Genomic DNA, 16670 nt, shown 5'->3' on the forward strand with positions numbered 1-16670 from the left:
GACTTAGTGGTTTTCAGAGTCACCATGTGGACCACAGCTGGAACCAATGAGTGTATGGATGTTGTTAGAGGAGGATGGCTATGATGGTGTCCAACAGCAACATACAGTCAGATAGCCGGATACAAACTCATAGAGTTTCCTCCACAATGTGACTCTTGCGTTAAAATAAATAAATAATTTCCACATACAACTTGACCTTGTTACCGTATCCTCCACATTTATTGGCAGGTTGGGTAGCAACCAGTAAAATGTCAAACTGAAACAATTAGCAAAATCAAACCTTTAATTAGATCATATTTACCAAGGGGAAAAAGCACTTTAAGCAGAACATTATTTACATAAGATATGTTCCACAGAAACTGTCACTCATTTATGTAGAACAGCACTTCTCTTATAAAATCGCATAAATTTGAAGTAAACCTTGCGCAAATAGTCGTCCATAAAGTTTACCAGTGACCGGTTGTTACATGACCTATGCACATCCTCCATAGTCCTGGGTTTCCTCTGACGCTGTTTGTCAGCCTCTCTACTCTTGATTTTGTTCTGATTTGGTGACGGTCTTCTTGAACAACTCAATGAAGACCCATTACAGATCTCTTGACTGCCACGCAAAACATGACATGACTCCCCGGGCTTCTAGAAAAAAAACAGCCCCTCCATCGTGCTCATCAATGGGCCTGAGGTGTTGTGTACCATTGATTGTTGTCCCTATATGATATCGTCAAGTTTCTTGAGAGGAAGCTTCCCCATTGAATGCTTTTCTCATTCGTTTATGTACTCTGACAGGAAATGCAAAAGTAGACTGTTGCACTTAAATGATAGCAGAAAGCGTACATTAGGAACCTGCAGGTTTGGGCCTAAACTCATGGAAGGACTCACTGATCACTAGTGGAAGGCCAAGCTGGATGAGGTAGTCCCATCATATGTTTATAAAAACTCCCATAGGGATGATGAAAAGCTGCCACTCTGTACTTTGGGGCGTTCTGCTAACCGTCCAACAGAACTCTGCAGCTGACTCTCCTACTCCAGGACCTGGATGCTGGCCTTTTTGTTCCCTCCGCCTCCGGGCAGCTTGAGGTTCCTCTCTGTGATCTCAGCGACGTATTCCTCAGACTCGGACTCAGACGTCTCCTCCTCCTCTTCTGATTCGCTGCCCGACTCGTTCAGCTCCACCACAGCTACGTCCTGGACAGACAGGAGCACATGATCTTTATCTGAACACTAAAATAACGGAACGTCCAATAATCTCTGCAAAACACCGCTAGTCTGACGAGTGCTTTGCCTCTGTCAAACATTACGGGGGAATTTGTATAACTGATGTCAGCGTTCCCAGGAGGTTCTGATCATTTTACCAGGTGATAATCCTCTGAAGGAGGAAACTAACCTGACAGGTCTACAGGTGGAGCTCAGTAAACTAGAAAATCGGAAAAGGTTCATTTGTTTCTGCAATTCAAAAAGTGAAACTTCTGGCTCACAGAAAACACTGAATGTCTCTTTAGACCAATAGCAAAAAAAAAAATAAATTCAATGTGGGACTACAGAAAGGTATTTCCATCCACTCTGTGCTATATGAACTCAAAACATGAAAGATGCTCTTTTGCATCTCACATGATTCCTCTTCCTTGCCTTCCTTTAATCCTTCCACTTGATTTTCCAGAAAAGCTAGTCAGAGTTCACATTGAGAAGGACGGAGCTGTAAACATGACTAATCCTGGAAGAAAACCTGCAGAACCAGGAAGCTGTCTCTGCTAAGAGCTTCCAGGCAGTGTTTGCTGTTTTACGTCCAAGCTTGGTAACACTTTACACTGCCTTGTGAAAGTATTCAGCCCCCTTGAACTTTTCAACCTATTGCCGCTTTTCAGGCTTCAAACATAAAGATCCAAAATGTTTATTATTTTGTGAAGAATCAACAACAAGTGGACACAATCATGAGGTGGAACAAAATCTATTGGATATTTTAAACTTTAACAAATAAAAAACTGCAAAGTGGGGCATGCAATATTATTTGGCCCCCTTGCGTTAATACTTTGTAGCGCCACCTTTTGCTGAGATTACAGCTGACACCATCATAAACATGACATAACACCTGTTATGAACTTGAAAGAGTCTTGAAGCGTCATTCAGAAAATAACACCTTTAATGCAAAGTTGCATTAAAAGTCCATTAAAAGTGACCTTATTTTTATGAACTAAGTAATTAATGAAGACTCCTTCATGTTCATAACAGATGCTATGTCATGTTTATGACAGTGTCACATCAGTCTTATGCACACCCCCTCAAATAAAGTGTTGCTCTTAACTTTAAACACTCATCAGCTGAAGGCTGTAGTGCGCACACACACTCACACACGCACACACACAGACACACACACACACACACACAACTGATCAGACTGAGCGACACTCACCATCTCTATGACCCGTTCTGCCTTGTCCACGTTCTGAATGTCAAAGTGTCCTTCAGGAGCCTCCTCCAGCTGCTGCTTCAGCTTCTCGTTGGCCTCAGCCATCCGAGGCAGGAAGCTCTGCAGGCGCTCCAGGACTGAAGGGCAGAAAAGGTTTGAATGTAAATGTTACGGGCAAACTTAAGGCCAGATATTTCAGGAGGAGGTCTCACCGCTGCTCCTTGGCACCCGCTCCGTCTGCAGGGATCGGCCCGCTCCGGGCTTCAGGAGGAGCTTCTCACTGAGGCCTGGAGGAAAAACAGCAGCGGGTCAAACAGAGACAGGAGGAAGAAGAGGACACTTATTAACATCGCTTTTATCCGTTTTATGTTACAGTGGAAATACTGATGTTTTTAGAAAGAGTAATGTTTGTAGGATTCCAAGCCTCCTGCAGAAAATATCCTCTCATCCCAAATGTCCAAAAGTGATAATTATATGGACAAATCTTCTTTAGAGGTCTTTGGAGGAAGCATTAGGTTCTAAATGAGCTTAAAAAAATTAACATAAGATGTAGCAATTAATCAATTTGATCAAGTGATCAGAGATTAGATGATCAATTACTGCAAGATCACAGTTCTTCCTTTTCATGACAGGCAACAAAAACAAAGAACTCTCACAGTTTGTGCTCCATAAAATCAGCAGCTGGTAAAAGCCTGATTGGAGCATCTACAGTGGAAGCCAGACGCTGATAAAGAAATTGATCAAAATAATGTGATCACTGTAATAAATTCAGGAGATTTGGCCGTTTGCTGGTCTGAAGAATGCAGATGGAAAAATATGAGCAGTGAACTTAGAGAAGTAATGCTGGCTGCTCAGCAATGTGGGAAGAGTTATGAGTTCATTGCTCAACTGCGGCTCGGACAGATGCAACCCAAACAGAAAGACGTTGCCTTCTACAAGTCAGTAATTTTAACACTGTCTTCATTCAGAGGCTTCTTCAAATACACTGCAACATAGACTGCTGCAGGAGGCTCCGTCACAACTGTAACCATTTCTCATAACTCTTTTTAGAAAACATTAATAAGTTGAAGAACAAGTTTATTTCTATTTACCTTTAGCCACGTTTTAAGGAATTAAACAGGACGAGCTAACTGCTTATGTTTTCATGCAGTTTTTCCATGCAAGAAAAACATGGAAATACTGCACAATTTTCTATTTCTATTATAATTAGGACGTTGTCGAAACTATTGCTTCCGCAGTTAGCGTCCACCAAAACATGAGAAAACAACACCTGCTGTTTACTTATAGCCAGTAGATGACGCTGAGAAAATTTTCATAAAACATGTTTTTAGCGCCGTTGACCCTATTCCTGAAAAGGCCAGTACACCGTTAATTAGCTTCTCACAGTAAACGGTGTTTTATAGAATAGAAATATCCTTCATTGTTATTATTCAACATCCACTAATTCATTGATAGTGAAGAAAAAATTCAGACCTCCATCGTTTCCACAAGACAGTAAAGACTGGGAAATGTTTTTCTTCGTGTTTAGGTCCATGTTGGAAGGAAAGTTTAACTCGGCATGTGCAACACATGTAGCTAACACCTGGCTATGATTTCCGGACATTACCACACTTATATTTGTTTAGCACCACCTACTGTTTAGGAAGACTACTGAAGCTAAAACAAATCTATATTAAAAAATGTATTTCAGAGTCCACTTGAAAAAAAAAATAAAGCCCTTATTAAGCTTCTTCACATTTAGATCAATTGTAATATTTGTCGGCTTGTTCGTTTTTTCTCAACAACGAGCACTCCGTCCTTTCCCCTGACATACTACAATCCAAATAGCTGTGTGGCACTTTTCGTTTGGCCTGGCTAAGAGAGACTGTATGGTAAGAGGTATCACTCTGATCTTTTTTTTTTTACTTCACATATTATTGTAGTTCTAAATTTAAGATTCTTCTAGTGTAAAGGTTTGAGAAATCCGATGTTTTAAATAATCTCTGTGAAGTGTAGCATTAACTTGTTTAGCTTTGACCAGTCAGGTATGGAGACAAGACAGATTCCAGAGCGAATCCTTGATGTAGCCTGCTCCCTACCTCACTGCTATCTTTGTGAAGTTTATGTACCTTGTAGACACGCTTAACATTGCTCCTGTGACCAGTTCCGTCATTTTCAAATAGAATTTCTATCGTCTTTTATTGACGATCTTTGTTGGCATTTTTTTTTCCTGTGACGCGGATGTCTGGTTGGCTGTCACGTAAAACTGGCATCTCTCCTCCGGGTCGAAAACAGGTAATTCCTTGGAGAAAAAGAAAAACTAACAAAACTGTAGATATTGGAATATTTTATTGATATTTGTCGAGACGAGTCTTGTGAAGCAGCTTAGTGGTTCACGCGGAAGGTGTCGCGAGCAGCTTCCCAACTGTTTTCATTCCTGCACAGCTAGCTTTCAGCTCCCGAAGATGTTTAGCTAATATAGACCACAGTTGGCAGCTTTTTTCACCACCCTTTTTAAAAGAAAGTTGCTATTAACGTGGTCAACTGAAACTAATAGATGATTTAGAGGCACTCCCGACGGCTATAACTGGTTATTTCCTATAACGTTATTCATAAGCAAATTGTCCAAAATACCCATGAAGATATTTGGAATATAAGGACATAGTCTAACTAAAGGAGTAATGTTAGTTTTTGGTTTTTGTTGTTGCCCGTGTCCTGTATGTAGAAGTTGTCAGCCGTCGAAAGAGGAGGTCTGTAATAAGATGCAACTAAGTGTCTGCTATTTATCGATCTGACAAAACATTTCCTGCTCATAGTCGCTTGAACTTTAACCTTTTTAAGCTTCTGCGCAGCATTAAAAGCAGATCTGGGAGGTGGAAGCATAAGGATTCATGGTTTTCCAGCTTCAGCTCAGACTGATTTTAGGGCATCTGTGAATATCAACCTTCCAAGCCTTTCTTTCAACTCTGCCCGTCAGTTTGGGTTCATGGTCATTTCTCCATAGATTTAAAGTTCCATTTTTTTCCTCCCATTTTTGTAAGTAACCTTTAACGGGAGTTGGCTATACTGAATTGTGTTATTTAAGGTTATTAAATTAATACGCATACCACACTTTTCAGAATATTTTTATTTTTTGCTTGAAACTATATAATTTTTCATTCCCTTCATGATTATTTGCTATTTTGTTGATTTCTTACATAAATTTCAAATAAAATGCATTGACACTTGTAGTTCTAATTTAATAACATATGTAAACGTTCAACACCTTGCAGGCACTGCATAGTTCAGCACCTACTGTAGTTCTAAAAGTGATTAAAAGTTCCTCAGACTATCTATTCCTTAATAATTCACTAAATTATTGCTGCAGTCTTGATGTTGCATTACTTATTATAATAAATATTTGAATTTTATTTACAGTAACATTTCACTGTGTTTACACATCAGAATATAAATAATGTAAGACACATTAAAAGGAGATATGGCACATATGGCACATTAAACCATGTCATCAGTTATTGAAGAAAACTAAGTGAACCTGCATTCTTCCATTATCTGTTATTCTATAGGAATCAAGGGCAGATGTAGCAGCAGTATTAACTGTGTCAGTCAGTGACCAACAGGAAGTGTGAGCTGGAGGTTTTTATTGTATCCTGGTTATTTTGCTCTTGTTTGACATGTGGCTGTTCTCCTGTCTCCCTCCAGTGATGCCTTCTGGAAGCCAGTATTAACAAGGCTGCGTGAACCTCTCTGTGTTGTCGTTGTGCTAAGTCCGCCGTCAGTCTAGATGAGAAGAGATGAGCCTCTGCGATCCTAGAAGTTGTCACCATGAGCATGAAGAACCTGGGCGGAGCCTTGGGAGACTCCCTGGGCTCTAGCCTGGCGGTGCGGATGAGCGGGGCAGCCGGTGGATGGAGTGCTCTCTCCCTGAAACCCGTAGCCCCAGTGCGCATTGGCTCCATTTTCCAGACCATGGTTCCCACTGGCTACACCAAGCTGCAGGAGGATCGATTAGCCACGGTGGACCTGGGGGGGAAACCCGAGGCCAGCTCGCTGCAGAACGGCTACAGACAGGAGGCGACTCACATAGAGGGCCGGCGGATCGTGGAGCGGGCCTCCCGCTCCTCCATAACTCTGTCGGACTGTGGAGAAGGGGGCTGCGCTGAGACAGAGCCCATGCTGGCAGAGTGGAGGCTCTCCGGGGACGACGCCAGCGACGAGGAGGAGGAGAAGGAGGATACAGTGGAGGCGCTGGGGTCAGATGGGTCCAATATGCCCAAAGAGTCGCCGCTGGCCATGGCTTTGCAGATACTGGTGCCTTTTCTCCTGGCTGGCTTTGGAACGGTGTCAGCTGGAATGGTGCTGGATATTGTTCAGGTAAGCTGGTGTGAAACCAGTAAAGATCCCATCTGAACACACTGGGATTAACGGCTCATCTATGGTTATTAAATAATGTCTGGCTGTGGAGCTGATGTTCAGCCTCATTAACTCTGCACTGTGAAGGCCATGCAGTCATCACTGGAATAAACTCTGCTTTGAGCACGGAGCAGAAAGGATGCGTTATTTTAAAAAGAGTTTCTGAAAAGTGTGACATGCTTTTATATTCACCACCCTTTATTTTGAAAATCCCCAAAATGCAAAAAAAGAAATCATAAATATCCTAATTAGTAAAAAGTTCATCTGTAGGTGATTTAATCTCATTATTAATGCAGATCATCTGTCTGTGTTTTGTCTTGTTTTTTGTGATTTAAATCATTGATCTTTGTGGTTCTTCTTTAGAATTTTTTGCAAAGATGTTTGTGATATTTTTCCTTTGTGAACTCCTGACAGGTTTATTTGTGCAGCACATTTCAGCAACAAGGCAGTTCAGAGTTCTTTGCACTATAAAAACAAAGCGATAACCAATTTTGAAACATCAATAAACATTACATTTTGTCAAATGCCATCATCAAAATCATCAAATATAGTAATCAATGTTTTAGTTATTATGAATCAAAGGCAGCTTTTAGCCTTTATTGATGTAAAGGAACTCAGTGTTTCAGCAGTTTTTCAGTTTTCTGGAAGTTGGATCCAGATTACAGGAGCTTTTCCATGTTCCAAATATGTAATGCTACATATAGAACAAAATGATGAGTTAGAAAAACGAAGACCGACATTCAAGCATATTTATTCTATCATGGACTGTAACTTGAAGTAGAAGTTAGAAACACCTGAAGGTGGGAGGTAGCAGTCACTTAATTGTGAGTTTATTATGGAAAATTTGCAATAAACTCACAATTGTATGAGGGATCTGTTGATTTTTTTTTTTTTGCATGAATTTCTGCAATAAAACACTGTAGTGACTGATTAGAGAACAAACAGCATGAGGAAGATCAGGGAACAAGACGAGCAGCTTTCTGGTTGCCACAGAACAGGTTCTGGTACATTTGGTTTACTGAATCTGTGTTAGTTTTGCTTTCTTGTAGTTTTCTAATCCTCTTTGAAATTTGATTTAAAGCACAATTGTGAAACAGAACTATTTTAAATGGGAGAGAATTTATTAGTGGTGACAAGAAAATGCTTCGATGTAACCTGGATCATCATGTTTAACCCGCCTTTACATTGACGGGTTTAGCTGAGCGGACCGGATCAGTCACAGTCACTACAGCTGATAAAGAAATACAGAAACAAAACAAAACTAAACTAAATCTGTCCAAGAGATTGTTTGACCAATAACTAAACTTTCTCTGTTCTTCTATCAGTTCTCTGTTTTCTAAGTTTTCCAGGTTGGTGTAGCTGATCTCTTTGTTGACTCAACAGGGAGAGTTGTGGACTCTTATCTGAATGACACCAGGGCTTTTATCTTTAAATGTCAAATTAGGCCACATGATAAGAGGTCAGATGTTGTTTCCAATGTTTCCGCAGCACTGGGAGGCCTTCAAGTTCATCACAGAGATCTTCATCCTGGTTCCTGCTCTGCTGGGCCTGAAGGGGAACCTGGAGATGACTCTGGCCTCCAGGCTGTCCACAGCTGTGAGTCCTCCATCAGCTCATTTTTTTATTTCTGTCTCTATAATGCAAATGCTGCTGTCAGATGTGCCGGTTGGATAACCATCAGAAAGAAATACCACAGCATCATGGTACTGACAGGAACCAGCATTCAAACAAAGCTGTTCAACAAGATGTACTTGTGTTATTCACAGCAGCTTGCCAACATTATCATTCCTTTAGTTTCCATGGTGTGGCTGCCTGTTTTCAGCTGGCAGAGTCACAAAAGGATTCCATGAGTCAGCTGACCACAGTGTGCAGTTTTTGAGCATTTTAATACTTTGTATGATTTGATACCAGTACTAGGTATGAGTATTTATTGTCTCATTTATTATTCCACACTGATAGATAGGAGTAGGAACTGGGGATGTGAGAGGGAGTGGGAGACACGTCCCACCCAATATGGAAGACAGGTGTCCAAAAATGACATCGTAGAGGAAAAATAATTGACTTGGAAATCTTTTAACTTACATGCTTTTATTTTGAAAGCGCAACACACCTTCATGTCAGTGCAAAACTCTTGAATGATGTCACCTGCACACAAGTAGGTACTGTGACCTGCAGACACGGCTGTACTTTTACCAGAAAATGGATGCAAAGTAATTTTAAATGGTTTATCTTCAATTTTAGCATTTTTGCAATAATATCACAACATGTCATGGTTAAAGTTCAATTTCACCCACTATTTAAAGGTCACCTGTGCCTAATGGCAACATGTGCAATCAGCTTGCTGCTGTGGAAGATCCTGCTTTCTAGTTCTGTGATCAGTTTGCACATAAAGTGTGCCATTTTTTTACCACTTTGGTTAAGATTAGTTCATGTGTGAGTCAAGCTGCTGGAACATCTGTGAAACCTGGAGGGGAACCGATCTGATCCTAACATCCTTCTGGAAGAATCAGGTTATAAAACTCTGAGTACAGGTCTGCAGCAGGTGGCAGCTAAACACACTTCCTGCTCTGTTCACATAGAGGTAGAGAGGAATTTTTCCACTTCTCAATCTGAACAGAGCTGGAAGCTGCATAAAGAAAAGACAGAGCAGAACTGGGTCTTTGTTGGGGTTCCAGTTGGTGGGCCCCTCCCTCTTTGGCCCCCAGCTCCCTGCATGGAGGAGCTCCACCTTCACAGCACTGTGTTAACAACAAGCAGAGTTCAGTCAGATCAAATACCCTCTGCAGCTCCTCTAAAAGCACATTTAACCCCTTCTGGTCATGCTGTCACTGCATGACTCCTTCTGGTCATGCAGTGCTGAAGCACAATTTCTGTACTGTACTACTGTTTATTTTTTACTCTCTATCACTCTGTATGTAGGTAAATGTTGGGAAGATGGACTCTCCCATAGAGAAGTGGAACCTAATCATCGGCAACCTGGCACTGAAGCAGGTAGTTACCCAGCCGGCTCCCATCCAGCACCCTGCAAAAGTATTGGCACCCAATACGTGTTCACAGTTTAACTTTGGGATTGTCATTGGGATTTTATGGGTTAAACGAGCACAAAAAGGCTAATGGTTTTAAATTGGAAGGAAATTGATCTTTGAGTCGTTTTTTGGGGGGTTTGTTCTCCATCAAACCCATAAGCCTTCACAGAACAATTCTTTTAAAAACATGAATTATTTAAAAACGGTGAGCTACTTTGTTGGTCCATTGTATAAAATCCCAGTAAAATACTCTGAAGTTTGTCGCAGCAACGTGAGAAACACTGTAAAACAATTGAAGAGGTGTTTTGCACTGCTTCTGTAATTCCAGGTTTTATTATTCTTATCAGTTAATCAAATTCTTGATTTAGCTTTTTTCATATTCACAATTACGGATATTTTAACACAGTAAGTTGTACCTAAGGTTGGAAGAAAAACATTGCTCTTTACTGTAATGTAATTTATTGTAGAGGAATGAGGCCATGGCTGTTTTACCTTCTCATGAGCTGCAGCTGACAGTAGGTGATGTGTTTTCATGTGACTGCTGCAGATCATCCACCCACACACTGCTAACCACACAGGAACACACAGCTACGTCACCACTGGATGACGGGCTGTTTGTGCGCCTCGTTGTGGAATAACATCAGAAATGATTGTGGCAGATTATACTCGGGTGCAATGATGTGTTTCTTCAACACAGGCTGTCTCTTTTTAATAATGTCAACTTGTCATTTTTAATAGTTTTTTTTTTTTTAAACACTCAAGTGAAACCCCTGTGTGTGTTTCCAGGTCCAGGCCACGGTGGTGGGGTTCCTGGCAGCTGTAGCAGCCGTCGTACTCGGTTGGATCCCAGAGGGGAAGTTTCAGATGAGCCATGCTGTTTTGCTCTGCTCAAGCAGCGTGGCCACAGCCTTCATAGCCTCCCTGCTGCAGGGTAAACACTCCTAACATAAAGTGTCACAACTGGAGCTCAGCATCACTTCCTTAAAAAACACTAACAGTCTGGTTTGTTACCGACATGTCAGGGTTAGTTTTTCTTTACTCAGGAAATATTTACTCAGGAGAATAGACTCTGTTTTATTTCTCTTTTGTTCATTTGTTCTTTTTTCCCCACTGTTTTTTTTTCTTCCTCTTTTTTTTGCTTTTCCCCCTTTTTTCTTTCTACTTTTTTCTTTTTTACTTTTAATTTTTTCCTCTTTTCCTCCTATTTTTTCCTCCACTTACTTTTCCCTCTTTTGTTCTTTTCTTGCCCCTTTTCCTTTATTTCCTTTTTTTCTTTTTGGGGGGGGTTTTCACTTTTCTTTGAAATGCTTTGGGGTTTTATCTTTGTCCATTGGGAAACTGAAATGTTTACTTATCTCCCTTCCCAAAGTTTCCTCTTCCAATCCCCTCTGGAAGTGGAAACGGATGGTTTTTTTTTTTCCTGTTAATTTAACTTCATTTGACTTCATTTCTCCTCCTATTCTATATGGCTGCAGCAAACATTTTTACCCTGTCTGACACTTCTCCAGTGACTCCCTATATTTTTTCTCTCCATAATGATCAGCTTAAAGTCATGTTAGTAATGACCACTGTTAAAAGTTTCCTGCCATTTTCTCATTGTGTTTAGGTATCCTCATGGTCGGGGTAATTGTGGGGTCGAAGAAGACCGGCATCAACCCAGACAACGTAGCCACACCCATCGCTGCCAGTTTTGGTGACCTCATAACTCTGGCCATCCTGGCCTGGATAAGCCAAGGCCTCTACAAATGTCTGGGTCTGTAGCTAATTATTGTGTTTATGAAGCTTTCACAGCCACAGTCAGAATTGCATGGCTATTAGCAGGGAGCAGCTGTGTCTTCCTTTAAAGGTCTAATGGTTGGAAATTAATAATTTCATCTGTCAGTTTAGTTTGTTTATGAGTCCTGTCTCTATTTTAGTCGGCTTCTAAATGAGATAATATGCAGCTTTCCCACTGATCCATGCAGGCTTCAGAAGTCTTTGACAAGCTGTTGTAAAAATAAAACAATTCCTGGTGATTTCAGAGAATAGTTAAATACTCCACTCATCCCCATTAGGATCGATATTTTTATTCATGTAAATTTGTTTGTGGTTGTGCGGTGTTTCCCAACCCTGGTCCCCAAGGCACACTGTCCTACATGTTTTAGAGGTTTCCCTGCTTTAATGTGCCTGATTCAACTGATTGCAGTTCAGCAAAAAAACGCCTGTTAATCAGTCATCGATTGAAATCAGCTGGACTGAAACAAGGAAATACCTAAAGCATGCAGGGCAGTGTTCCTTGAGGACCAGGGTTGGGAAACACTGGATAAACACTAATTAGTCTTTCACCAAGTGGTGTAATGATACATCCAGCTCACGAAACAAGACAATACATGATAAAGGTTTCATCAGATGAGATATTTCAGAACATTTATCAATATTTTGGGTTTTGTCCCCAATGATTCAAACATTAGAATCTTATGTTTTTGTTTTTTTTTTTAAAACTCTGAAATTAGTTAAAAAATGTGTAGGTTCAGAAAAGACCGGCATCAACCCAGACAATGTAGCCACACCCACTGCAGCCGGTTTTGGTGACCTCATAACTCTGGCCTGGATAAGCCAAGGCCTCTACAAATGTCTGGGTCTGTAGCTAATTACTGTGTTTATGAAGCTTTCACAGCCACAGTCAGAATTACATGACTATTAGCAGGGAGCAGCTGTGTCTTCGTTTAAGTGTTTATTTTCTGGGTTTTATGTTTTCCTCATTCTGAGGGAGAGCTAATTCCAGAAAAGCATTTCAAATGCTCCCAAATGATTCCACATAATGAATTAAGATTTCATAAATAAATTCAAACAGGCAGGCCCATTTCATATTGTCTTGCAGTAAAAGTTTTCACAGGATTAAAATAATTCAACACAGCACCCTCATTAAGACGACATCATGTTTGTTATCAGGTGGGAGGGTGATTTAAATCAAATTCAGAATGTTCAAAAACATACACTGCAGATTCCACCATGTCATTTTTTGTAGAATCAAGACATAATAAACTGAAAGGTTTAGTAAAAAATTAAATTGTCTTTTTATGAAGTTACCACTGATATAAACAAACATCTGTTGAAAATATGCAAAACTCAGGGATCTACATCATCCATTCTTTTCAAGATGCAGATGCCTTAAGGATGTCTCTGCTATTGCATCATAAAGTTAAATGCTAATAATTTTTAGAATTTTTATATTAGCATATAAAAATGATTACTTACAGTAATAAATATTGAAATGATAAGTCTGAGAGGAAATAGGATAGAGACAGAGAAGGGGAAGACATGCAAAAAAATGACCTGAAACCAGATCAACCCTCTGCAAACTGAGGCACCCAGCAAACCAAATAAAGGTTCTGAACACTGGAGCTTTAAAACAGTGAATAAAAATAATTTCTGATTACATATGTCTGAACTCTGAGGTTTGAAAAACAGTTTTTTTCAAACCTCAGAGTATCAACATTTAGCATTGCTAAATGTTGATACTAATACTACTTCTACCTATGAAATCATTCATATTTTACAAAGTTGCTTAATTAATAGACCATGATTTCCCTCACTCTCTTGATGCGTAATTAGACACTTCCCTCAGTCAGCCTGTAGGGGGCCCTCCTGATTCATTCTGTGCCATGTTTTTGATGTCCCTACTCCAACAGATCCCATACAGACAGATGCATCCTGATCCACCATCCTGTCTTTGGCTCTCAAATAAAGCTTTTTAATCCAATACATTAGAACCACTGTCAAGTTTCATGCAGTCATAGAAATGTGTAAAATTATTAATAAAAGAAATGATTAAATATTTGGAGCTAAATTTAAATAGTTCTGGGACAGAGCTGTACAGTGAGACTGCAAACAGGAGCCCTGTTGTTCTTCACCCCAGTCACACAGATACTTTCTGTTAAATTCACATCAAAATACATCTGCAGAACTTCTAACTTTGGATGCAGTCAGCCCAGTACCAAATGTCGCCACTGCGACGGCCATGACAGCTGCAGGGACTCAGACGACTCCTGATAGGTTTATTTATGGCAGTTGCTGTTGTTGAGGCTACCACAACACATGGAAGTTTAAATTCTCCACATGCAGAAAACTGTATAGTTGTGCTAAATATTATGATGCACTGTGTGTGTACATGTGTGTATGCAGTGCCTTGCAAATAGTGAAACAAAATTATGCATGTGTTTATGGGGGATCATTTGGGTCATATCTCTACCAGTTTTGCCCATTCATCTTTGCAAAATGGCTCAAGTTTAGTCAAAATAGATGGAGCGTTAAATATCATGTTTAAAGTCATACAAAAGCAAAATAAAATTCACAAAAGTTTAATCTTTGCAGATTAAAGTTAAATTGTGATAAAATAAAGTGCTCGGTTATTATTTTCCTTTTTGTTTGAATGTGGTCTGCCAGGCAGCGAGTTTAGTTCAATTACAAGTACTGTTCAAAACGGAGCTTATTGAATTCAGTTTAGAGATGCATCATTTTCTTTACATCATAAGGCTTTTTTAGCCTGCTACATAAAGTGCTAATAACATACAATGATGTTTTTATGATTGAATCTTGTTTGTAAGAGTTCTGACCCAGACTGTTAGAGACTCAAGAAATATTTGCAGGTGTTTGGAGTTAATTCCCTGATTAGGGTGCAACACCATAGGTTTCCAATGTCCAATATTATTTTTTTCTGAGACACTGAAATTAATTAAAAAAAAATATTTGAATTAATCTATGAGTTTTATTTCCTTAGATATTAAACTCTGCTTATGCTTACTGGTCCTAATGAAAGGAGTTACAGTACAGTCTGACGTTCAGTGGTGGTTTTGATGCCCATGGCAACATTAGAGCACACCAGATGAAAAACAAATATGACCTATCATTTTTACCTAGAGCTAGTTTTCCATTGAGGTTAATTGGTCTGTCTAAATTGCCCCTAGGTGTGAGTGTGTGTGTGTGTGTGTGTGCATGGTTGTGTGTCCTGTGTGTCTCTGTGTTGCCCTGCGACAGACTGGCGACCTGTCCAGGGTGTATCCCGCCTCTCGCCCAAAACGTAAGCTGGAGATGGGCACCAGCAACCCTCCCGACCCCACTAAGGGACAAGGGTGCAAGAAAATGGATGGATGGATAGTTTTCCATTGGTTCTCTGCATAGCAATGTAGTTTTGGCGCCCCCTACTTACTGCTGAGATTATGGAGACTATTTTACATACTACCCCAGAATTTAAATGGATTTCTTCTTAATGATTTTTTTGGGGAAGGGGGCATGGCAGGCGGAAGGCATCGTCCATGGTTCTATTTATGCAGAAAACCACAACTCAGAAATACTTACTTGAAATAAAATATTAACTTTGCTACTGTGTGTTTGCTCTTTGCATTTTATTTTTTGAACAGACATAGATCTTTCATCTTTGTTGGCAATTTATTTGTTAACTTGGTGTAAGGCAGAATTAGCAGGATCACTTAGGACATTGGTAGGAGCGGTTAGAGCATTTCCACCACCAGTACTGTATGATACGGGTCAGTTGTATGGGCCGCTTTTACAAAGGAAACAAACTGCACTGACCCCTTGCCGTACCACTCAGTGGAAACAAGGCATTCTACAATTAGAATAACTTATGCAAACTTGTCATATTAAAGGATGTCCATGGGAGCCAAAGAAATGTATTTTCAGCATGTTTCTCCTGCTCTCTTCCCAGACTCCTATCCTTACGTATCATCGTTGGTTTGCGCCTTCTTCATGTGTCTGACTCCTCTGTGGATGGTCATTTCCTCCAAGCACCCGGCAAGCCGCACGCTGCTGTACTCCGGATGGGAGCCAGTCATCACCGCCATGGTCATCAGCAGGTGTGTGTTATGTTGATACTTGTCAGGAGAAGAAAAACCCAAAGTGTCCTTTCTGTGATCTTGTGTGGATTTTATGTGATGGACCAACGCTATGTAGGGTTTCATCTTTCCAACACCTGCACTTCAGCCTCTAGTGAGTTATCGGGGTGTGAGAATCTTGCAAACCTTGAAGACTGATGTTCACAGATGTTCTCCATCCTGTTTGCTGAGCTTGAGTTGTTTTGTGAAGAGAGAGTGAGCTCCTAGTTATGTTAAGCTGCTAGAGTTTTAAAAAGCTCGGAATGTCTTGCTGGTACTTCAGGTTGATTTTTACACACCCAATTCTACTGGAACACACTTCGGTTTGTTATGAATTTTTTTGCTAGTCACTGTATCCTGTTTATGCTTCTCCCAGCATCTGCTTTGTTGGATGACGCATTCCCTTAAACAAATTGCAGCAGTGAGCGCTCACACCCTCCGTTCCCCTTGAGCCTGGCTCCTTACAAATAAAACCCATAGGAGGGAAGCATCTCTCTTCCTCTGCAGCACTTTCTTCTCACTCGGCGCACATAATTCAACTCAGCCTTTCACTGTTTATTTGCCAGGGAGATGCAGAAAACATTAATACTAGCAGTGCATATCACCACCTAGGTTGACTATTGAAATACCAACAATAATCTGTTGGTTTATTCAGAATGAATGGATGTTATTTAAAACTTACCTAAATCAGATTATCAGTTTAGGGCAGTGGTTCTTAACCTTTTTTGAGGTACTGAACCCATCAGATTCATATGAACATTCACTGAACCCTTCTGTAGTGATAAATAAAATGATTTTTTTTTTCCAAATTCAAGACATATGGGTGACCCAACTAGACTCTGGTCTAGTTGGGTCACCCATATGTCTTGAATATGTCACTTTAAGAAGATCACTAAGTCTTCTTAAAAGGTAGTCTCTCTGAGAACAGTTCTTCAAAATATAGTCAGTGTTTTCAGCAAAGTTGAGCTGACTGTCCAG

General features: G+C 40.3%; 2 protein-coding genes across 2 annotated transcripts in view; one reads left to right on the forward strand and one right to left on the reverse strand.

The window, feature by feature from the left end:
- Positions 1–195: 195 nt before the first annotated feature.
- On the reverse strand, positions 196–4187 carry nopchap1 (NOP protein chaperone 1). Its single transcript, XM_008401504.3, has 4 exons — positions 3878–4187; positions 2617–2691; positions 2408–2541; positions 196–1185 (listed from the first exon to the last, which is right to left on the reverse strand). The coding sequence occupies exons 1-4, from the start codon at positions 4005–4007 to the stop codon at positions 1021–1023; spliced, it is 504 nt and encodes a 167-aa protein (XP_008399726.1). The 5' UTR covers positions 4008–4187; the 3' UTR covers positions 196–1020.
- Positions 4188–4563: 376 nt separating this feature from the next.
- Positions 4564–16670, forward strand: part of slc41a2b (solute carrier family 41 member 2b) — a 30117-nt gene continuing 18010 nt past the window's right edge. Inside the window, exons 1-7 of the mRNA XM_017302930.2 lie at positions 4564–4678; positions 6086–6757; positions 8285–8392; positions 9716–9787; positions 10609–10753; positions 11429–11575; positions 15527–15674. Of these exons, the coding sequence (XP_017158419.1) occupies positions 6209–6757; positions 8285–8392; positions 9716–9787; positions 10609–10753; positions 11429–11575; positions 15527–15674 (1169 nt within the window). The 5' untranslated portion in view covers positions 4564–4678; positions 6086–6208. The remainder of the gene's footprint in view (positions 4679–6085; positions 6758–8284; positions 8393–9715; positions 9788–10608; positions 10754–11428; positions 11576–15526; positions 15675–16670) is intronic.

This window comes from Poecilia reticulata, chromosome 23 (assembly GCF_904066995.2).
Source record: "Poecilia reticulata chromosome 23, P_reticulata-male-v2, whole genome shotgun sequence".
NCBI classification, from domain to species: Eukaryota; Metazoa; Chordata; class Actinopteri; order Cyprinodontiformes; family Poeciliidae; genus Poecilia; species Poecilia reticulata.

Coding starts and splice junctions, on each gene's coding strand:
- nopchap1 (XM_008401504.3), bottom strand. CDS start 4,007: ATGTCCGGAAATCATAGCCAGGTGTTAGCTACATGTGTTGCACATGCC. Junction 2,542..2,616: donor GCGGGTGCCAAGGAGCAGCG/GTGAGACCTCCT, acceptor TCTGCCCTTCAG/TCCTGGAGCGCCTGCAGAGC. Junction 1,186..2,407: donor CAGAACGGGTCATAGAGATG/GTGAGTGTCGCT, acceptor CTGTCTGTCCAG/GACGTAGCTGTGGTGGAGCT.